The following is a 24,240-nucleotide window of genomic DNA, read 5'->3' on the forward strand; positions in this document are numbered from 1 at the left end:
GCACATGGGTAATCCTAATGGACACTGCTACCAAAGTTCTCTGATCAGCAGCACAGGGACGCAAGCACACCTACAGACGAACACTGTGGATACTACTTGAAGAAGAAATCTTAGATATGAACTCACTCAAGTCAAAAGACTCCAAATTGTTTTTTCAGTACTTTACCTGATAGTTGCCACATCTCATACAGCAATGGATTTGACTATAAGGAGTTGACTGTTGTGATGTACTATTGGAAGATGATGTAAGAACTCCACAAGCTTGACAGTACCCAGCTAACCTCTTCTCATCTATGGTGCAATGAAGTGATGATGAACCAATCTGTAAAATAAGAACACATCAAATTTTAGCTACCTAGATTCTATGAATAATTATGGGCTTAATTCTGATCAATGTTGAGCATTCACAACTTCTATTTTAAGGAATTATCAATATTAAATAAAAGCAAAACATTTTTTAAAAAAAATCAGTTAATTTTTTTTTCTATTCACATGTGCTCTTTCCATTTGATTTTTCACTGACTAAGTAGACAGAAATGCCACTTTCATTATGATTTCATATTTGGATTCACAGTGAGGCAGGAAAATGTTTTTAAATTGTGGAAACATTTTTATCATCTTAGATTTTATTAAAGGTTGTTTTAGTAATACTGAAAGTTTGGTCCAAGTTGATCACTGATATGATACACTTGCACATTCAGCTACTGACCATTTATTTCCCCCTTTTGCCTCCTCCCTCCAAGACCTTAGAAGAACTACAAAACTAAATGCAAATAAATAAACCCACATCCTAAAATGAATAGATATTAAGTTTTTAATCTAAAAAAATCAGAAGCAGGAAATAAAGTGTTCTGGATTTCTACAGCGATGTTAACAGCCACATTGCACATGTATCTCCTATTCCTGTTTATTGTTCTAAAATATGTAGTTTAATATATTACTGTTAGAATACCATAGAACACAGAATGTGCTGTACAGCCAAGGCATTACTACTGTGGAAATCTAAACTTCTGAATTTTCTAAATGATTTTAAAACTAGTATAACTTTAGCACTGTATTAACACAACTTCTACATTTAACCAACATGAGCTTTCCCTTTTTTAATAAGCTTCCTCTAACTGAATGAATCAAACAAAGAAGAGAAGGTGGCTGATAGAGACAAAGCTTCTGTTTAAAAACAGCCACGTTGACGGAGTTTGTATCTTTAAAAAAGATCGAAATTCTACTACTATCTGGAGTGCAACTGTAGTTTAAGTTGTTTTAAAGAGACAGAGGAGAAAAAATGAGTTGATAAACAAAATAGAAGTTCTAGTCTCAAATCCTAAAAGATATCTGAAGAAAAAAAATTGTGGGTGGGTTTTTTAGGGGGTTGTTATTTTAAGTTTGTGGTTTTTGCATGAGAACAGTTTTAGCTAATTCTGGACTGAAATGCAATGATTTAGTTGTGGGAGACAACTTCTCACAATGGTATAAATCACAAGTTTTTCTCTCAACTGCTAGAAATTCTATAACCTCTATCAACTTAAAGCAGGCTCATCTGTAGATAAGAACGTTTTCCTCTTGCAAAAAGGCACATTTGCCAACCAGATTTCTGGTAATAAAGAAAGATGAAATGATATCAACATATACAAGGCATGGTAAAATATGCTGAGAAAGGCTCAGCTCCTAAGACAATTTGTGGTCGTCTTCTTCCACGATTCCTCCATCTCAATTCTATTTTAGTGAACAATCCAAACAAAACGAGATGGAAATTTGCCTAACAATTGCCTGTCACCTTCTCAACTACAGTAGGAAATATGCAGAACCAAAATCTTTCCTCAGAATATTTGCTGCTGTAGTGAGAAAGTCCACAGGGAAACATTCTTGCATCACTGGCAGACACTATTAAGAAGCGTGGAAGTATGGGATTCTTCCCCGTAAAGTTCTGGTTTTTAAAAAATGGTTTTATAATACACACAAATTTACAATGGGAAATTATTCGTCTTGAGCAGAGAAGTCTTCAGCAAGCACTGCCAACCCAGAGAAACAGCTATAGAATTGCTGCTCACTGCAAAGTTATTTCAATCTACAGATCAATAGTTTTCCACTATAAGCTCAATGTCCAGTGAATATATACCATACAAGATAGGCAATCAAACCAGAGAGATGACAACCCCTCTCTTAAAAAAAAAACAAAACAAAAAAACGCTTCAACAAGTGGAGAAATTTGTAGAAAGCTAAGTGAGTTGTCTGTCAGATCTGCAATTACACCTAAAAGAAACCATACCTGTCAAACTCTTTTCTTTGGCGCACACATACATGTTCATTTTGAAGAGGTACCATCTAAAAGAAGTGTTCTTGTTTGATTTTTGAGCAAAACATGCCATAACCTTTCTATGGCTATCTTTATACATACAAGAACATCACACTAACTGGAAAGTTGTCCAATCCTATATTTCATCCACTGACCAGATCATCAACATTTGGAATAGTTATCTCAAAATCCTCTATAAGCACACAAATTTGCAGGCCATAGGCTAGTCAGTTACATTCAAAACTGCATATCTGTACAGGGGGACTACTGCCTGCAAGAGTATGAAGGGAAAGGCATTTACACCATGTCCATTACTACAGCATTTGAGTGTGTAAGAACTAAAGGGGCTTACATACTATAAAACTGGTTTTATCCAAAAGGGATTTGAGACACCAGTGACCAGTGGAAGATCACTCACTTAACTTCAGGGATACATGCCTCTGAAATTGCTGAAGCTTGAGTTTAAGCACTCTGTTGGTGGAGTTTTTAGGTAGTTCTTGAAAAAAAAAAATTAATCTTTTAAGCTATGTTTAGTATGCTGGCTTTCAAGGAGATTCGGTTTCTAGACCTCTAATGTTTGAACATAATGTATGATCAAGCTTACCTTTGAAATCAATTCCTTTGTTCTAAAAAACTTCTCCTTGGCATTTTCATAAACAGATGCATTTGTGGAGCCCTGCTGGAAGTAGACTGCACCCAAATCATAACAGACCTGCAACAATCATTATTTAATATCGAACAGTAAGTTAATTTAAAAATTAATAAAAACATTTTAGGTAAGTGTTTCAGGTTGACATTTATATACAGTGGACCCTCGCTATAGCGCGGATTAGCATATAGCACGGTCGCAGCGACGGATCCCAAATTTAAATATTTAAATTGGGATCCATGGTAACGCAGTCCCCGCGTTAACACGCATGGATCCCGAACCCCACGTTCTGGCGAGGGTCCAGTGTACATACTTTAAACTACTCCCACTTCTCCTTCTATTTAACTTTTTGATATGTTGTATAAGTTTTCCCATGGCCTTCATTTGTTTTCTGTCTTTTTATACTGCAAGCTCATCAGAGCAGGAAATGTAGCTTATTATGTGTTTATACAGACTGTGCATTTCTGTAGAAAACAATATGATTCTAGTTAGGGCTGTCAAGCGATTAATTTTTTTAATCGTGATTAACTGTGCTGTTCAAAAAATATTTAAATGGTGTTCTATTGTTTGTTTTCTACATTTTCAAATATATTGATTTCAATTACAACACAGAATACAAAGTGTACAGTGCTCACTTTATATTTATTTTTAATTATAAATATTTGCCCTGTAAAAAACAAAAGAAATAGTATTTCAATTCACCTAATACAAGTACTATAGTGCAATCTCTGTATCATGGAAGTTGAATTTACAAATGTAGAATTATGTGAAAAACCTGCATTCAAAAACAAAACAGTCCACTCAGTCCTACTTCTTGTTCAGCTAATTGCTCAGACAAACAAGTTTATTTACATTTGCAGGAGATAATGTTGCCCGCTTCTTGTTTACAACGTCACCTGAAAGTGAGACCAGGCACTGTTGTAGCCGGTGTCGCAAGCTATTTACGTGCCAGATGTGCTAAAGATTCCTATGTCCCTTCATGCTTCAACCACCATTCCAGAGGACATGCATCCATGCTGATGACTGGTTCTGATCAATAATGATCCAAAGCAGTGTGGACCAACGTGTGTTCATTTTCATCATCTGAGTCAGATGCCACCAGCAGAAGGCTGATTTTCTTTTTTGGTGGTTCGGGTTTTGTAGGTTCCGCATCGGAGTATTGCTCTTTTAAGACTTCTGAAAGCATGCTCCTCCACACCTCGTCTCTCTCAGATTTTGGAAGGCACTTCAGATTCTTAAACCGTGGGTCGAGTGCTGTAGCTATTTTTAGAAAGCTATCATTGGTACGTTCTTTGCGTTTTGTTAAATCTGCTGTGAAAGCGTTCTTAAAATGAACAACGTATGTTGAGTCATCATCTGAGACTCCTATAACATGAAATATATGGCAGAATGCGGGTACAACAGAGCAAGAGATATACAGTTCTCCCCCAAGGAGTTCAGTCACAAATTTAATTAATGCATTTTTTTTAAATTAGCATCATCAGTATGTCCTCTAGAATGGTGGCTGAAATGTGAAGGGGCATACGAATGTTTAGCTTATCTGGAACGTAAATATCTTGCAATACCGGCTATAAAAGTGCCATGTGAACGCCTGTTCTCACTTTATTGCAAATAAAAAGAGGGCAGCATTATCTCCCATAATTGTAAACAAACTTCTTTGTCTGAACGATTGGCTGAACAAGAAAGTAGGACTGAGTGGACTTGTAGGCTCTAAAGTTTTACATTGTTTTGTTTTTGAGTGCAGCTATGTAACAAAAAAAAAAAAATCTACAATGTAAATTGCACTTTCACCATAAAGAGACTGCACTGCCATATTTGTATGTATGGAATTGAAATACTACTTCTTTTGTTTGTTGTTTTTACAGCGCAAATATTTGTAATCAAAAATTAGCACTGTACACTTGGTATTCTGTGGTATAACTGAAACCAATATATTTGAAAATGTAGAAAAACATCCACAAATATTTAATAAATTTCAATTGGTATTCTATTGTTTAACAGTGCAATTAAAACTGCAACTAATCGCAATTAACTATTTAAATAGCAATTAAATTTTTTTGAGTTAATTGCGTGAGTTAACTGCAATTATGTGACAGCCCTAATTCTATTATAACTTTCCATGTCAACATCAAGGCTCACGTCCTCTCTTTCTCTTTACTCTGAAGAAAAAAAGGGGGTGGGGTTGTGAGGAAAAGCATGAACAGCAGTAGGTCTACAATGCTGAAACAGCTTTAATGTATTTTAAAAAAACGAAGCAACAAATAATCTTATTTGGATTAATTGAGGGACAAAAAGTTCAAATCATAGAATGTTTTAATTTAGACTGTAACAACACTTCAGTGACTTTGTCTAGAGGAAAAAAAAAAAGAAAAGGGAATATAAGTACTAAACTAAAAGCTTGCAACTTTTTAACGTACCTGGCATTGCATTTCCTCAGTACTGATTTTCAGTCCAGCTGTGGAACTCTCTGTTTCTCCATTCACCATACCAGGCTCGATGGCTAATAAATCCAGAGTTCTTATAGTGTGGACATAAAGATCTTTGTTTAATTTAAGTGCTGCTTCTAGCACCAGGATGGAATCAGCAGCCTGCTCTTTCAGCTAAAATAATTTAAGTGCATTTTAAAAATCAAGTTATTCTCTTATTGTTGAGTTTAAATTCACATTTTATAAAAACAAAAAACCACATTCCTTACCTGTGTTACAAATATCCTATTATTAAAATTTCAATTGTAAAAGTCTAATGTAGCATCTGATCCCACATTTCTTGTGCATCCAAAATTCCCACAAAGTCAATGAGAGTTTTTGGCACTCATTGAATGCACGGTTGGAGCCCTACTTGTCACCATCTATTCCATTTAATTTTTTATATTTTGTTCCATTTGTACAGTAGAAAAACTTGACAATTTCTTTTTGTCAGCTTTACTTCCTTATTTTAGTCAGTTTCCAGTGCATTAGCAAGTTACAATGGTTGGACTGTAGACACCTCATATGAATGTTTCACTTATTAAAAATAAACAGTTTCCATTTGAATTTTTTAAAAAAAGAAAGAAAAAGTAAGATAGCCTTTTGGGGACCTAAATTCTGAGATATTTTGTTTTTACAAATCTCAATTTTTGGCAAATTTTCACATAGGATCTTTGAGAATAAGGTTTCCTGAAGAATTAAAAATCGGTGAGACTTATCAGAAGGCTTGAATAGGACAGGAGAATTATTTTAATTTCCTATTCAAAATGATTTACATTTTCAGCACTGGATACATAATTATCTCAGTAAATAAAAATTGTACAGTTTGTCTATCTGAAAAAAAAAAGTCATGAAAAATAGTGGAAACAAACCACAGAATAAATTAGTTCAACATAGTAATGCAATGTTTTCATTTTCTTTTAAAAACGTTTTCATAACAATAAATTCAACTATGTCAACTATCACAAATTTGGAGAGTATTCTTCCTATCTTTCTACTCCCCACAAAAAGTAGAACACATTATGCATCACTGGACTTATAGTTGAGAGCTAGATATATGAAGAATGTGAGTGATGAATTCTAAAAAAGAACCCAGAACTTAAAGTAGGTACATATATCTATTTTCCTTTTTGCTGCCATTCAATTTCAAAGCATAAGCATTCTGTCACGTAATTATCACTGTCATATGACTATACCCCCACCTATGTCTACTCAATTTGTGAGAACACACACACAAAAAAAAGACTGCCATAAAGAACGTTTTCACTACACAAAGCAAATTTTTTTACATTATCCAGAGATAAACAGAAAAACCCAGATATACAAATAAGTGAAAAAGTTTATTAACCAACATGATATCCTGTAAAAGACTGAAGTTAAAATACTACGGATGCAATATATATATATATATATATATATATATATATATATTACATTGCACCTCTAGTAGTTAAACCCTTTGGTACACTCACATGTATGTCTGAAACCTACACAAAAATAAAAGGGAAAACACTCACCACTTTTAAAATATTTTCTGTAAGTTCCTTTTCCTGTTGTATCTGATTCATTCTGAAGAAAAAAAAAAAAAGATTTTTAGGTGGCAAGTCACAATCCTAATTACAGGACAAACCAACAACTATGTTAATTAGAATTGTAGCCCAATCCCTTAAATACCTACAGTACTTTTGGGCTTCACAGTTAATAAATATGCTTTTGCAGGAACTGATGAACTGCTGTTTTAAAACTTTTGGGTATTTTAACTGATCTCTCCATAGAGAATCTTCCCATTAAATGATCAGTTTAGTCTCAGAGACAGACATAGGAGGTTTTAAAAAAAAAAATCTAATGCATATAATGAGGATTTTTCTTAATAAACGGCAAAGTATGCTATGCCTCTAAAGTTAAAATCTGTCCTCTGTTTTACAGAAATACATAACTGCTTTTCATAAACAGACTTCCTGACTACAAAGCTGACATAGTATTTTGGCAATGCAATTTACAGTGTAAAAAAAGTCAATCCAAGAGGCAGTTTTTAAAAAACCCTATATATTTTGCTCAAAACAATTTGGATATTTATATTTAAGTATACCAAATATCTAATGAAATAACCTGTGAGCTAATGAAAAAAAAAGCTTTATTATTGCAGATTAATAATCCAATAGCTCAGTGGATTCTCAGTCTGACAGTCTGGAACAGTATGACCCGACTCATTTAGCCAGCCTGGTATAAGTAAAGCCAGAGACTTAAAAATTTACCAAACACAGACCAGACTGAGGCCTAAGCCTACTAGTCACAGTGAAGAACACCTGCCTCCCTTTCCTCCATGATTTTCCAAGTTCTCTGTCAGGCTACAAAAAATCATATACAACTGGAACATATTTAGACAGACAAATATATTTTTAAGATTTATTCTGAATACATTCATTTTATATGTTTTTCAAGAATACACTAATTCATAATTTTAATCTTCTATAGGCTAGTAATGTGGAATGGCCAAACTGAAAATTCAGCTTCTGAACTATACAATGCTCAAAAAATGTGATGTCAATAACATTCTGAAGAACATTTGCTGACTTACACACTTAACTGAGGTGGACCAGGTTTCACTTGTTTTACAGGAAAACTACTTTGGACAATGGTCCTAATGGCCCTATATGGGAAAAAAAGTGAAAACAAAAATTTAAGCACAGAATCGTTTGTTATTCTCATTAACATGTTTCAGAGTAGCAGCCATGTTAGTCTGTATTCGCAAAAAGAAAAGGAGTACTTGTGGCACCTTAGAGACTAACAAATTTATTTGAGCATAAGCTTTCGTGAGCTATAGCTCACTTCATCGGATGCATTCAGTGGAAAATACAGTGGGGAGATTTATATACATAGAGAACATGAAACAATGGGTGTTACCATACACACTGTAACGAGAGTGATCACTTAAGGCGAGCTATTACCGGCAGGAGGGCGGGGGAGGGGGGGACCTTTTGTAGTGATAATCAAGGTGGGACATTTCCAGCAGTTGACAAGAACATCTGAGGAACAGTGGGGGGGTGAAGGGGGAGAATATGCTGGTGTGATTAGGCCCTATGATGGTGGCCTCAGACCAAGACAAACACCTACAAGATCTCTATCAAGCATTCTTACAACTACAATACCCACCTGCTGAAGTGAAGAAACAGATTGACAAAGCCAGGAGAGTACCCAGAAGTCACCTACTACAGAACAGGCCCAACAAAGATAATAACAGAACGCCACTAGCCATCACCTTCAGCCCCCAACTAAACCTCTCCAATGCATCATTAAGGATCTACAACCTATCCTGAAGGACAACCCATCACTCTCTCAGATCTTGGGAGACAGGCCAGTCCTTGCTTACAGACAGCCCCTCAACCTGAAGCAAATACTCACCAGCAACCACACAACAGAACCACTAACCCAGGAACCTATCCTTGCAACAAAGCCCATTGTCAACTGTGTCCACATATCTATTCAGAGGACACCATCATAGGGCCTAATCACATCAGCCACACTATCAGAGGCTCGTTCACCTGCACATCTACCAATGTGATAGATGCCATGTGCCAGCAATGCCCCTCTGCCATGTACATTGGTCAAACTGGACAGTCTCTAAGTAAAAGAATAAATGGACACAACTCAGACGTCAAGAATTATAACATTCAAAAACCAGTTGGAGAACACTTCAATCTCTTTGGTCACTCGATTATAGACCTAAAAGTTGCAATTCTTCAACAAAAAAACTTCAAAAACAGACTCCAACGAGAGACTGCTGAATTGGAATTAATTTGCAAACTGGATACAATTAACTTAGGCTTGAATAGAGACTGAGAGTGGATGGGTCATTACACAAAGTAAAACTATTTCCCCATGTTTATTCCCCCCCCCTCCACCTCCACCTCCCACTGTTCCTCAGATGTTCTTGTCAACTGCTGGAAATGGCCTACCTTGATTATCACTACAAAAGGTTCCCCCAGCTCTCCTGCTGGTAATAGCTCACCTTAAGTGATCACTCTCTTGTTACAGTGTGTATGGTAACACCCACTGTTTCACGTTCTCTATGTATATAAATCTCCCCACTGTATTTTCCACTGAATGCATCCCATGAAGTGAGCCATAGCTCACGAAAGCTTATGCTCTAATAAATTTGTTAGTCTCTAAGGTGCCACAAGTACTCCTTTTCTTTTTTCATTAACATGTGATATGCAGAGCACAATACATGCTAAAAATACCCCTGAATTTAGATTATATTTTAGAAAACCTTACAACTTGTACACATTCTCTGCAATAAGGGTATTTAAGACATATAATTCAGTAGCCACCACACTACAAACATCTATGTTCAATATTCTGTTACATCACAGCATATTTTCTTTCTAAGGCCTCTTCTGACCAGTCACTTGTTGCACTCATCCAGGTGACTTCAAAAGTATGAAAGAAGAAGATTATTGACACTATACATTTAGTTTGAGATTTATATGTCATGTTGAGGTGGCACATCATCTTATCTAAATACAGAGAAGTAAACAAATTAAATTTAAACGGTTAGCAAACTAAAACATGTGTCCTTTTGTGCATGCACATACACCCACCCCTAGCAATGCCCATTAAAGACAGAAGTTCAACACTTCTCTGAACAGCCTAATTTAGAACCAATATTAAATTTAAATACGATTAATTCACTTTTCTTTCTGTATTTGACCTATGAAAATAGCTCAAAGGAGAGAGTTCGTTTACCATCTATTGTAGAGCAGTATAGCCATTGCAGTGGTTGGAGGTAAACTGGACAGGTCCACATCTACATGTTTAGTTCCTGGAGGAACTTTGCTAATGCATAGTAGTTCATTCAGCAACATATTCAATACAGGAACAGACAAGCTAAAAAACAAGAAAAAGAGGATTGTACATTTCACACAGAAGTCCTACTTCTAGTATATTTAGGTAAGACAGAACTAGCCCTGGTCTACACTAGGACTTTAGGTCGAATTTAGCAGCGTTAAATCAATGTAAACCTGCACCCGTCCACACGATGAAGCCCTTTATTTCGACTTAAAGGGCTCTTAAAATCGATTTCCTTACTCCACCCCTGACAAGTGGATTAGCGCTTAAATCGGCCTTGCTGGATCGAATTTGGGGTACTGTGGACACAATTTGATGGTATTGGCCTCCGGGAGCTATCCCAGAGTGCTTCATTGTGACCGCTCTGGACAGCGCTCTCAACTCAGATGCACTGGCCAGGTAGACAGGAAAAGAACTGCGAACTTATGAATCTCGTTTCCTGTTTGGCCAGCGTGGCAAGCGGCAGGTGACCATGCAGAGCTCATCAGCAGAGGTGACCATGATGGAGTCCCAGAATCGCAAAAGAGCTCCAGCATGGACCGAACGGGAGGTACGGGATCTGATCGCTGTTTGGGGAGAGGAATCCGTGCTATCAGAACTCCGTTCCAGTTTTCGAAATGCCAAAACCTTTGTCAAAAATCTCCCAGGGCATGAAGGACAGAGGCCATAACAGGGACCCGAAGCACTGCCAGGTGAAACTTAAGGAGCTGAGGCAAGCCTACCAGAAAACCAGAGAGGCTAACGGCCGCTCCGGGTCAGAGCCCCAAACATGCCGCTTCTATGATGAGCTGCATGCCATTTTAGGGGGGTTCAGCCACCACTACCCCAGCCGTGTTGTTTGACTCCTTTAATGGAGATGGAGGCAACACAGAAGCAAGTTTTGGGGACGAAGAAGAAGAAGATGATGTTGTAGATAGCTCACCGCAAGCAAGCGGAGAAACCGGTTTTCCCGACAACCAGGAACTGTTTCTCACCCTGGATCTGGAGCCAGTACCCCCCGAATCCACCCAAGGCTGCCTCCTGGACCCGGCAGGCGGAGAAGGGACCTCCGGTGAGTGTACCTTTTAAAATACTATACATGGTTTAAAAGCAACCATGTGAAAGGATTAATTTGCCCTGGCATTCGCGGCTCTCCTGGATGTACTCCCAAAGCCTTTGCAAAAGGTTTCTGGGGAGGGCAGCCTTATTGCGTCCTTCATGGTAGGACACTTTACCACTCCAGGCCAGGAACACGTACTCGGGAATCACTGTACAACAAAGCATTGCAGTGTATGTTTGCTGGCATTCAAACAACATCCGTTCTTTATCTCTCTGTGTTATCCTCAGGAGAGTGAGATATCATTCATGGTCACCTGGTTGAAATAGGGTGCTTTTCTTCAGGGGACACTCAGAGCAGCCCGTTCCTACTGGGCTGTTTGCCTATGGCTGAACAGAAACGTTCCCCGCTGTTAGCCATGGGGAAGGGGTAGCCACGCGGTGGGGGGAGGCAAAATGCGACCTTGTAACGAAAGCAAATGTGCTATGTATGTAATGTTAACAGCAAGGTTTACCCTGAAAGACTGTAGCCACTGTTTTATAAAATGTGTCTTTTTAAATACCGCTGTCCCTTTTTTTTTTTCCCTCCAGCAGCTGCATGTGTTTCAATGATCACAGGATCTTCTCCTTCCCAGAGGCTAGTGAAGATTAGAAAGAAAAAAACAAAAAAAAACCAAACGCACTCATGATGAAATGTTCTCTGAGCTCATGCTGTCCTCCCACACTGACAGAGCACAGACGAATGCGTGGAGGCAAATAATGTCAGAGTGCAGGAAAGCACAAAATGACCGGGAGGAGAGGTGGTGGGCTGAATAGAGTAAGTGGCGGCTGAAGAGAGGGCTGAAGCTCAAATGTGGCGGCAACATGATGAGAGGAGGCAGGATTCAATGCTGAGGCTGCTGGAGGATCAAACCAGTATGCTCCAGTGTATGGTTGAGCTGCAGCAAAGGCAGCTGGAGCACACAGACTGCCACTACAGCCCCTGTGTAACCAACTGCCCTCCTCCCCAAGTTCCATAGCCTCCACACCCAGACGCCCAAGAATGCGGCCGGGGGGGGGGGGGGCCACCGGCCAACCAGCCACTCCACCACAGAGGATTGCCCAAAAAAAAGAAGGCTGGCATTCAATAAATTTTAAAGTTGTAAACTTTTAAAGTGCTGTGCGGCATTTTCCTTCCCTCCTCCACCACCCATCCTGGGCTACCTTGGTAGTCATCCCCCTATTTGTGTGATGAATGAATAAAGAATGCATGAATGTGAAGCAATGACTTCATTGCCTCTGCAAGCGGTGATCGAAGGGAGGAGGGGAGGGTGGTTAGCTTACAGGGAAGTAGAGTGAACCAAGGGGTGGGGGGGTTTCATCAAGGAGAAACAAAGAGAACTTTCACACCGTAGCCTGGCCAGTCATGAAACTGGTTTTCAAAGCTTCTCTGATGCGTACCGCGCCCTCCTGTGCTCTTCTAACCACCCTGGTGTCTGGCTGCACGTAACCAGCAGCCAGGTGATTTGCCTCAACCTCCCACCCCGCCATAAACGTCTCCCCCTTACTCTCACAGATATTGTGGAGCACACAGCAAGCAGTAATAACAGTGGGAATATTGGTTTCGCTGAAGTCTAAGCGAGTCAGTAAACTGCGCCAGCGCGCCTTTAAACGTCCAAATGCACATTCTACCACCATTCTGCCCTTGCTCAGCCTGTAGTTGAACAGCTCCTGACTACTGTCCCGGCTGCCTGTGTACAGCTTCATGAGCCATGGCATTAAGGGGTAGGCTGGGTCCCCAAGGATACATATAGGCATTTCAACATCCCCAACAGTTATTTTCTGGTCTGCGAATAAAGTCCCTTCCTGCAGCTTTTGAAACAGACCAGAGTTCCTGAAGATGCAAGCGTCATGTACCTTTCCCGGCCATCCCACGCTGATGTTGGTGAAACGTCCCTTGTGATCCACCAGAGCTTGCAGCACTATTGAAAAGTACCCCTTGCGGTTTATGTACTCGCCGGCTTGGTGCTCCGGTGCCAAGATAGGGATATGGGTTCCGTCTATGGCCCCACCACAGTTAGGGAATCCCATTGCAGCAAAGCCATCCACTATGACCTGCACATTTCCCAGGGTCACTACCTTTGATATCAGCAGAACTTTGATTGCGTGGGCTACTTGCATCACAGCAGCCCCCACAGTAGATTTGCCCACTCCAAATTGATTCCCAACTGACCGGTAGCTGTCTGGTGTTGCAAGCTTCCACAGGGCTATCACCACTCGCTTCTCAACTGTGAGGGCTGCTCTCATCTTGGTATTCATGCGCTTCAGGGCAGGGGAAAGCAAGTCACAAAGTTCCATGAAAGTGCCCTTACGCATGCGAAAGTTTCGCAGCCACTGGGAATCGTCCCAGACCTGCAACACTATGCGGTCCCACCAGTCTGTGCTTGTTTCCCGAGCCCAGAATCGGCGTTCCACCGCATGAACCTGCCCCATTAGCACCATGATGCATGCATTGGCAGGGCCCATGCTTTCAGAGAAATCTGTGTCCATGTCCTGATCACTCACGTGACTGCGCCTCCTCGCCCGGTATCGCTCTGCCAGGTTCTGGTGCTGCATATACTGCTGGATAATGCGTGTGGTGTTTAATCTGCTCCTAATTGCCAAAGTGAGCTGAGCGGCCTCCATGCTTGCCTTGGTATGGCGTCAGCACAGAAAAAAGGCGCGGAACGATTGTCTGCCGTTGCTCTGACGGAGGGAGGGGTGACTGACAACATGGCTTACAGGGTTGGCTTATAGGGAATTAAAATCAACAAAGGGGGTGGCTTTACATCAATGAGTATTTCAGGCAAGACTTCACTGAGGGTTCCAATAAGAAATGGTGCACCTAAGTAATTGTTCTTATTGGAACAAGCAGGTTGGTCTGGCCTCTGATTGATACATGGCTAGATTTACCTCGCTGCACATTCTCTGAGTGACTGCAGTGTGATCTAGAGAAATGAGTCCCCTAGACGGGGGGATGCAAATGAGTACAAAACAAATCTGGTCTATTTCTTGTTTTGATCCACTCCATCTATCTTTTACATCTTTGGCTGGCAGCAGACGGTGCAGAAGGACTGCATGCCATCCACATCTCATGGCTGCTTGGCAGAAGATGGTACAGTACGACTGCTAGCCATCTTCATCTCTTGCCTGCCTGGCATAAGATGGTACAATACGACTGCTAGCAATCCTCATCTCTTGCCTGCCTGGCAGAAGATGGTACAGTACGACTGCTAGCAGTCCGTATCGCCTGCCCGCTCACCATAAGACGGTTCAATAGGACTGCAGGACTAAAGAGAATGACCTGGTCAAGTCACTCCAAATTTAGTCCCTGCGCCCATGTCTGCCCAGGCACTCCCAGCCAACGTGGCCAGGAGCACCTCGGACATGACGATGACGGCTACCAGTCCTATTGCACCGTCTGCTGCCACAAGGCAATGCGTTGCTGCTGCTGTGTAGCAATGCAGTACCGCATCTGCCAGCACCCAGGAGACATACGGAGACGGTTACCTGAGCGGGCTCCATGCTTGCCGTGGTATGGCGTCTGCACAGGTAACTCAGGAAAAAGGGCGTGAAATGATTGTCTGCCCTTACTTTCACGGAGGGAGGGAGGGAACAGACGATATGTACCCAGAACCACCCGCGACAATGTTTTAGTCTCATCAGGCATTGGGATCTCAACCCAGAATTCCAATGGGCAGCAGAGACTGAGGGAACTGTGGGATAGCAACCCACAGTGCAATGCTCTGGAAGTCAACTCTAGCCTCGGTACTGTGGAAGCACTCCACTGAGTTAATGCACTTAATGCACTTAGAGCATTTTCTGTGGGGACACACACACTCGAATATATAAAACCGATTTCTAAAAAACTGAATTCTATAAATTCGACCTAATTTCGTAGTGTAGACATACCCCTAGTCAATGGAGGGCATATGACTTAAACTGATCCATAATTCCCCAGGAAAGTAAGAGTAATTTGCTCCTCTATAATAGTGATTCCCACACACTGATAAGTTCTTCCTCCCAAACCAGCGTCAGATCCTGCTCCCACAAAGTAAATGACAAAACTCGCATTGAGAGTACGAGTGGACCCCTATAACGAGAAGCAACTATGTGCTACTTCTATTTGCCTCATATTCAGTTGTGCACACTACCACACAATAGTTTAAGACTGGGGGCTAGAGTAGCACATACTCCATTTTAAGTTTGAACATATATAACACAGGTGACGGGCATTAGTTGGTACAATCACCATCTTACTGTGATAAAACAATATAGTTCCCCTGAAAAGCCAGGAAAGCCCCACTCTAGGATTCTAAAGTTCACTGCTATGCAACTGAAAATACCATGGTTACTAGTTCAGATTTCTCTGTAAGAGAAGTATTTGAAGTTAAAGTAAATGACTACGTTATGTACCCTCAGACTTCTGAAAAATACTACTATGTAATACACAGTAACATTCGTGATAGCCCCAAAGCAACCAATTCCACATGCATATTTAGTAACTACAGCCTGACCCACTTTGGAGGCCTGACCCAGTTTGAGAACCCCTGGAGTATGCCACTGAAATCTCATAAATGTAACTGTGTAACTTAGCATAGGCAGTTGAAACCCCAAGGTATGGGTTCTGATTATGAAGCCTTCGGACAGTCACACCCATAGTTATTCATGCATCAGTTAACAGGATGAGGGATCATATCTTAGTTTCTCCCTATTAGGGAAAGATTTTAAATTAAAACAGGACCAGTTTAGAGGGACAAAGTGACTCTAGAGAGTCCTGCAACAGCTCAAGGTTGTGTTGCATTAAGGAGATAATTTTCAGAACTGGCCTCTATTTTTTGTAGCTGTGAATCTGAACCCTTGATAAACTGACTGTAAAAAACACATGAATTAATTACAAATACAAAGGTGTGCCTGCAAAACTGGAGACCCAGTTTGAAAGTCAAGCACAATCAATGCTTTCCTATGTTCATCTTAACTTCTACAGTATCTTCAGAATTAAATTAAAAATACATTTTTGCAGTAAAATTATTACAGCTCATATATTATTGTAGTTTTGGTATCTAATCATGACCATAAAGATTATGATTAAAATGCTACATAAATGCAGAGACTTATAGGGAAGAACCTCATAGCACTTTTACAGACATTAATTAAACTTTACAACACTCCAGCAGTACAAATAAATACTATACCCAACAGATGAGGAAACTAAATAACAGAAATTAACAAAGCTGGAAATTTAGACCCAAGGACTCCTTACACCACATTACCTGAAAATGTGGAATACACAAGGAAGCACCACTTATAAATATTCAAACATCAGAGTTGGGTAAGAAAGGAGAATAATTTGTTTATGAATACCCCATCCCACCTGTATAAAAATTAGTTTGAAGACTGTCAAATGGTCCAATACCGTTATAAAGATATCAAGCTTCTTTATGTCTTTATAAATAAAGCATAATTTTCATACCACTTCAGCAAAATCTATTACTCCTACAAGACAGGGAAATTATGTGAATTTTTAGTTTTCTAGTGAACCTACTTGAAACCAATGTTATCTTTATGGCACCCAAGCTTTAAAATAAGCTTTGAAAAAGCTTACAATCCAACATTAAACAAATGTAATGAACAGCTGGAAGGTGGAGAAGTTACAACAATAAGAGCATACAGTTACTTAGGTTAGGAATGTGAACATCTTATAAGGTTTGCTGTCTTTCTTTTTAAAATTACTATTACTGGTACTACTAATAATAATTCACTTCTGGGAGTTGCAACATCCCCGTTTATGGCCTTACTTCCTTATATCATCAAGAGACTTATTTTACCTACTTATAAACAGACTGAACTATTATAGGTTTCAGAGTAACAGACGTGTTAGTCTGTATTCGCAAAAAGAAAAGGAGTACTTGTGGCACCTTAGAGACTAACCAATTTATTTGAGCATGAGCTTTCGTGAGCTACAGCTCACTTCATCGGATGCATACCGTGGAAACTGCAGCAGACTTTATATACACACAGAGATCATAAAACAATACCTCCAGGAGAGTGAGTTTGTGTGTGTATGGGGGTGGGGGGGGGTGAGAAAACCTGGATTTGTGCTGGAAATGGCCCACCTTGATTATCATGCACATTGGAGGGAGAGTGGTCACTTTGGATGAGCTATTACCAGCAGGATAGTGAGTTTGTGTGTGTGTTTTTTGGAGGGGGGTGAGAGAACCTGGATTTGTGCAGGAAATGGCCCACCTTGATTATCATGCACATTGTGTAGAGAGTTGTCACTTTGGATGGGTTATTACCAGCAGGAGAGTGAGTTTGTGTGTGGGGGGGTGGAGGGTGAGAAAACCTGGATCTGTGCTGGAAATGGCCCAACTTGATGATCAGTTTAGATAAGCTATTACAGCAGGACAGTGGGGTGGGAGGAGGTATTGTTTTATGATCTCTGTGCGTATATAAAGTCTGCTGCAGTTTCCACGGTATGCATCCGATGAAGCGAGCTGTAGCTCACGAAAGCTCATGCTCAAATAAATTGGTTAGTCTCTAAGGTGCCACAAGTACTCCTTTTCTTTGAACTATTATAGTTGACTGAACTGTTAAATTCCTTCTTCCATCCCACACCAAAAACTTTCTTTTGAAATGCCTCATTTGGAATACAGAATAGGATCGATTTTCATCTTGTTAAAAAACGGAACTTGGGCCACACTGTAGTTTAAGATTTTCAGCCTGAAATGTATAAGCAATACCTTTTCTCTAGTACATCCAAATCCCACTTTAAGTGTGCAGCAACTTTAAGAGCAAGAAGTTTTAAAATGCGGTTTCTCTTGTTATCAGGTGGAGGCTGGACCTGGTTCTGCTCATTCACTGATGGCTTAGAAGCCTGCTCTAAAAACTGGACAATCAACTGAACAGGTGGAGGATCTATAAACAGGAAGAAAAAAAAAAAACACCACACATTTTTAACTTCATTTTTAGGCACAGAAACAAAACATGTCATATTGAAATAAAATTACAACCATGAATATTGAGCAGAGAATTTTCTTGGCATTTATACCATCATCTTTTTTGCTTGACAGAGATTCTAACCTCAAAAGAATATCATGAGTTTTTACACTGAATTTAGCCAAATTCTTAATAAAATAAACTTAGGTTAAATTATGATTTTATCATGGCACCCAAATATTCTTCGTACTTATTTTCACTGTTGTGCACTACTGTTACTAAATTTCAACCACCACCAACCACAGAAAGCATTCCCATATTATACGTGTCTTGAGCACATCAACTATTAGCTGAGAGTAAAGAGTCTGGCAAATAGAAAGGTTAAAACCTGATTTTGAGCAGGGCTGAATGTAAGACCATAGGAACTGCTTTTCTGGGACAGACCACTGGTTCCATCTAGCCCAGTACCCTGTTTTCTGACAGTAGCCAATACCAAATGCTTTAAAGGGAATGAACAGAACAGGGCAATTATCAAGTGATTCACCCCCTGTCATCCAGTCCCTGCTTCTGGTAGTCAGAGGCTTATGGACACTCAAGAGCATGCAGCTGCATCCCTGAGCATCTTGGCTAATAGCTACTGATGGACCTATCCCCCATGAATTTATCTAATTCTTTTTTGAACCAATTATACTTTTGGCCTTCATAACATCTCCTGGCAACAAGTTCAACAGGTTGACTGTGTGTTGTGTGAAGAAGTACTTCCTTTTGTTTGCTTTAAATCCGCTGCCTATTCATTTAAATTTCTTAAAGGTCTTCAATAAAATTACTAATTGTTGTAGACTGACATTAATAGTCTAGAACAACAACAAAAATAATAATAAATATTTCAGTCTTCTTCAGAGACCTTGGAGGATCTTTTCCAGTACAGCCTCACTGGAATTAACATGCCAAGAAAACAGACTTTTCCCTCATGGATAACTTGGAATTTTGCTGGAAATAATCTGTTTCCACTTCTGCTTTTCCACATGCTATTTAGAGGTATGCAATTTTTTTTTTTTTAGAATTGTCAATTTATCACAGTTAAGGCATGCGAATAACACATTTTTTTTTTAAAAAAATGAGCGTTAATCGCACACCTCTGGAGATGGGACTCCAGCATCAAGGCGTGGAGGGAGACACTGGCTGGGTGAGGGGGGCCACTACCCATGGTGCCATGGACAGGGGGGCACCACTGCATGCTGGGGCAGGGATGCCTCTCCTTCTGCCGCCCTGCTCCACTCCTGCTCCTACCTCCTCCCCACCCTGCCCCAATGGAGCCACACCTGGCCAAGTTGCTCTGAACAGGGAGCCTTCCTTCCATCTGCCAAGCAGAGGGGGAGGCGAGGAGGCTGAAGTTAAGCTCCCCCTGCTCCCCGATCTGACCTCAACAGCAACCAGGTACACGGGGAGTGGTAGGGGGACACCCTGTCTGTTGAGGATGGCTCAGGAGTGGGTGCTGCTGGCTGAAAAAGAATTCAGGCTCCTGAGTGCTTTGCTTAAAGAGACAGCGCTTCCCGCACACACTTCCCCCCCAACACACACACCCACACCCCCCCCCCCCCAAACCAAAAATATTGGCAAAAATATTTACAAAAATGGTATTCTATTATTGTTTAACAGCGTGATTAATTGCATTCTTTTTTTTAAATCGTTTGACAGCCCTCATTCTGTGTTATGGAGTTCAAATCAGGGAAAGCAGTATTGAACTGAACACTAATCTTTCCTGCAGCTTTGACTGCTTTTAGTATTAAAAAATTGCAAGTTAACCTTTTCCTGTATTTTGTAAAATACAGGCAAACACTGTTAACTTAGACACAAAAAAATTGTGGATTAATACTGTGAGATCTAAGTTAAAAATGTAGATTGTGCCTGTCATATTTAGTCTTTTGCGAAGATAATGGGACTTCAGCCATGTTCAGGGCCGTTGGTGCTACAAGAATACAAATAAATGGTAGTTTCACTTTATAATTTTAGTCAGATTCTCACTTGAATGAGGTAAAATTTTCATAGTTAATAACAGTATCTCAGAAGTCCTGATTCCATGCCAGCACAGTACATTTAGAAGGGCATTCAACTTAATTTCTTGAAACTAACAAGCTTTTGAGTTAAAAGAAATTTCAGGTACAAACCTGCCTAACTCCCTCTGACAATTTTTGTGGTTTTACTATGAAATTTTTTGTTCACAAAAAAAATTCTTGTCCTATTGCTGTGTAAAGGACCAAACAAAAAGGAAAACTGTGAAATGAAGTATCGTTAAATGAAACATTAAACAAAATAATAAAAAAACCCTTCTAATTTATGCTGTCTACACTGGCACTTTCATTGCTACAACTTCTGTTGCTCAGGGGTGTGAAAAAACACCCTCCTGAATGACAAAAGTTTTAGTGACAAAGAGCACTGGTGTGGACAGTGCTTTGTTGGCGGAAGCCACGCTCCCATCAACGAAGCTACTGCCCCTCGTTGGAGGTGGTTTTATTTTGTCGCCAGGAGAGCTCTCTCTCCTGGTGATAAAGAGCAACCACACAGCACACCTTACAATGGCAAGGCTGCAGCAGCACAGCCCCACTGTTGTAAGGTGCGCTGTTTAGACATTGCCTTAGGTGTTAGAATACTGGGTAATAAATTTTAGAACAGCAGTTTTGGTTATTCTTTTAAAACCTTTTTCATTACCACAAGTCAGTTTGCACTGAAGATTTATTTTCTCAGTTATGCTCAATTATGTGTTAATATTATTTAGTAACTGCATATAACACCACAGGTGTGCATGCGTCTTTAAATAGATATTTGCAGACATAATGACTAACTCATGTGGACTGCAAAGGTCTTGATCCTAAAAAAAACTTTCTTATTATGAGTAATCCCTCTGTAGTCACTGGCAGTAAGCATTACATCCTGTAACATTTGCAAGTTCTGTCCCTAAGTGGTGAATGACAAACGTGTTGCTAAAGAAATACCATCAGGCAAGGGGGTGGACAGACAGGCAGAGGAGAGATAGGACTGCATAAAAGGTGGTTATGTGGTAGGTAGGCTAAGGTTAACAATATTAATTTTGCTTACCACCATTTTCACTACATGGGTCAGCTGAGAGACTGTAGGAAAAGGTGGGCTTTAAGGAGGAATCTGACAGAGACAAACAGCACAGCATATGGGCTCATGAAAGATATTCCTGATGTAAGAAAAGTAAAGTATGTAAGTGCTTGAGAAAGACAAATAAAAGGAGAATGGAGGAAAGCAATGAGCAGAAAACAGAGCCTGAATAGAAGCAGCAGGTGACCAACAAGATGTAAACAGAGGCAATGCTATGGAAGGCTTTAAAATGTGAGGATGAAAAATATGATTTTTTGTGTGAGAGCATATTATGGTGATATCCTCAGAACAGCAATATTTTAATAAGTAACAAAAGAACGTGAATACATTTTTTCAGGTTTTAGCAAACAAACAGTATCCAAAACTTCTATTTTCTACCTAGACAGCATACGCAGCTAGTCTTCAGTATGATGTCAAAATACTTCCAGAAGTAGCAATTATATCCTTTTGCCTCCTGCAGCTGAGCTCATTGCAACCACTGGGCCATAAGATTGCCTATCCAGTTGAATCACAATAGATGGCAATCCTATATCCTGAAAGCCTTGCTGGCAGTCATCCCAAAATTGATCTAGGACCAACATGTTGTCTGCTCCTAAACATGCCTTGTAACAGGGAGGCTTCTTGCTGTATTTTAACATTATTTATCATTTGTTCATTACCTTGAACGTGTATGGCACTTTATGAAACTAAACTAGTAGCAGGGACTTTATGCTGTAAGTATTAGACAAATACAGACAAAATGAGACATCAGACAATATAGGAAAGGGATAGAAAGAAACATAACAAATGCACTCGCTTAGGTTAGTTTGTGCATTTTCACACTGAGATGAAGGGTTAGACAGGCTTGAGAGAATGAGGAAGGCTGTAAAAAGGAAGACAAGAAATGGTGGAGACTGGATGCACTCATAGGAGCAACAGAACATAAAAACGGCCATACTGGGTCAGACCAATGGTCCTCGTAGCCCAGTATCCTCTCTTCTGACTGTGGCCAGTGCCCGGTGCTTTAAAAGACATGAACAGAACAGTGCAATTATCAAGTGATCCATCCCCTGTTGTCAAGTCCCAGGTTCTGGCAGTCAGAGGCTAGGGACACCCAGAGCATGCCATTCATGGACCAATCCTCTGTGAACTTAACCAATTCTTTTTTTAACCCGGTTACATTTGTCACCTTCACAACATCCCCTGGCAACAAGTTCCATGGGTGGACAATGCATAGTGTGAAACACTTCCTTATGTTTGTTTTAAGCCCACTACCTATTAATTTCATGGGGTGACCCAGGTTCTTGTGTTATTATGTAAAGCATTAATTAACACTTCCTTATTCACCTTCTCCACACCATTCATGATTTTATAGACCTCTGTCATATCCCCTGCTTAGTCATCTCTTTTCCAAACTGACATGTTCCAGTCTTTTTAACTCACTCCTCATATAGTAGCTGTTCCATACTCTTAGTAGTCATTTTTATTGTCCTTTCCTGTACCTTTTCCAATTCTAATGATCTTTTTTGAGATGGAATGACCAGAACTGCAAGCTGTATTCAAGAAGTGGATGTAACATGGACACACGTAGTAGTATTATTAATATTTTCAGTCTTACCTGTCCCTTTCCTAGGGTTCCGAACATTGTAATAACTTTTCTGATGGCTGTTGTACATTGAGCAGATGTTTTCAGGGAATGAGTCACAATGACTCCAAGATCTCTTCTTTGAGAAGTAACAGCTAACTTAGACCCTATAATTTTATACGTACAGTATGTTTTCCAATGTGCATAACTTTGCATTTATCAACACTAAACACCACTTACCATTTTGTTGCCCAGTCACCCAGTTTTGTGGGATCCCTCTGTCACTTTTTACAGTTAAGCTATAGCCTTAACTATCCTAAGCAATTTGTAGGGTCTGCAAACTTCGCCACCTCGCTGTTTACCAAACCCCTTTTTCCATGTCATGTATGGATATGCTGAACAGCGAGACTGGGATAGTGGGACAGGAAGGACCCATCAAATTATGAAGGATCTGCTCTGCCACGAGCCACCTTAACAGAACAAGTCTAGTAGTTCAAAAATGACGCCAGACCATCAGCCCTGGAGAGCGAAGCCCGCAGACTAGCTAAGATCAGAGGCCCTGAGGCCGCGTCAGCCGTTCTCTAGCCAGCGCGTCACAGCGGGGCACGAGCCGCCGCTCGCTCCCACGCGCCAGCTAGCCAGCAGGGTCGCGCCCGCCGGAGCTCAGCTCCCGCGCGCGCCCAACGGCCGCCCCCGTCACTTCACGTGAGACGCAGAGCAACCCCCGCCGGCAGCGGCTCCCAAGGCATAGACCGCCCCAGGCCGGCAACCGGCCCCGCAGCACCCGCCGGTACTAACCAGGGCAGGGCTTCTGCAGGTGCGCCTCCAGCAGCGCCTCCTCCAGCAGGAACTCGAACCAGGAGGTCTGCGGCGGGGTGCAAGGCCGGCTGGAAGTGGCCGCTTCCCGGTCAGCGGCTTCGGCGCTCATGGTGCTGGCTCGGCTCAGCCCCGCGGCGGCGCGGTGACACCTGCGGGGAGAGGTGAACGCGCCTCGCGGCTCCCCCGCCTGTTCGCGGCCTCCGCTGTGGCCGCGGCGACCCCCGGCCCCACCCCTCAGGCTCGGAACCCGCACTGGTTGCCCCGCCCCCAGCCGAAGGAGCCTGACGTACCAAGATGGCCGCCGCTCAGGCGCCTCGCGCGGGAGGCTCCGCCCCATTCAGCATTTCTGGCCCCTGGGGGAGCAGCTGGGGGTCCGCCCCCTCAGCTCTCTCAGGGCAGGTCTACACTATGGCGGGGACCGACGCTGTGAGATCGATCCATCGGCAGTCGACATGAGACTCTTCATTCGTCCACCAGTAACTTT

The 24,240-nt window shown here is 41.1% G+C and overlaps 1 protein-coding gene across 1 annotated transcript in view; it reads right to left on the reverse strand.

Annotated features, from left to right (window-relative positions):
- The window catches only part of INTS8 (integrator complex subunit 8), a 76,523-nt gene extending 52,283 nt beyond the window's left edge, over positions 1-24,240 (reverse strand). Inside the window, exons 1-8 of the mRNA XM_084619863.1 lie at positions 23,736-24,240; positions 18,052-18,226; positions 10,154-10,294; positions 7,986-8,057; positions 6,925-6,976; positions 5,360-5,542; positions 2,898-3,005; positions 167-322 (exon numbers count right to left, since the gene is read on the reverse strand). Coding sequence (XP_084475989.1) covers positions 167-322; positions 2,898-3,005; positions 5,360-5,542; positions 6,925-6,976; positions 7,986-8,057; positions 10,154-10,294; positions 18,052-18,226; positions 23,736-24,093 — 1,245 coding nt within the window. The 5' untranslated portion in view covers positions 24,094-24,240. The remainder of the gene's footprint in view (positions 1-166; positions 323-2,897; positions 3,006-5,359; positions 5,543-6,924; positions 6,977-7,985; positions 8,058-10,153; positions 10,295-18,051; positions 18,227-23,735) is intronic.

This window comes from Lepidochelys olivacea (genome assembly GCF_965140295.1).
Source record: "Lepidochelys olivacea isolate rLepOli2 genome assembly, chromosome: 2".
NCBI lineage: Eukaryota > Metazoa > Chordata > Testudines > Cheloniidae > Lepidochelys > Lepidochelys olivacea.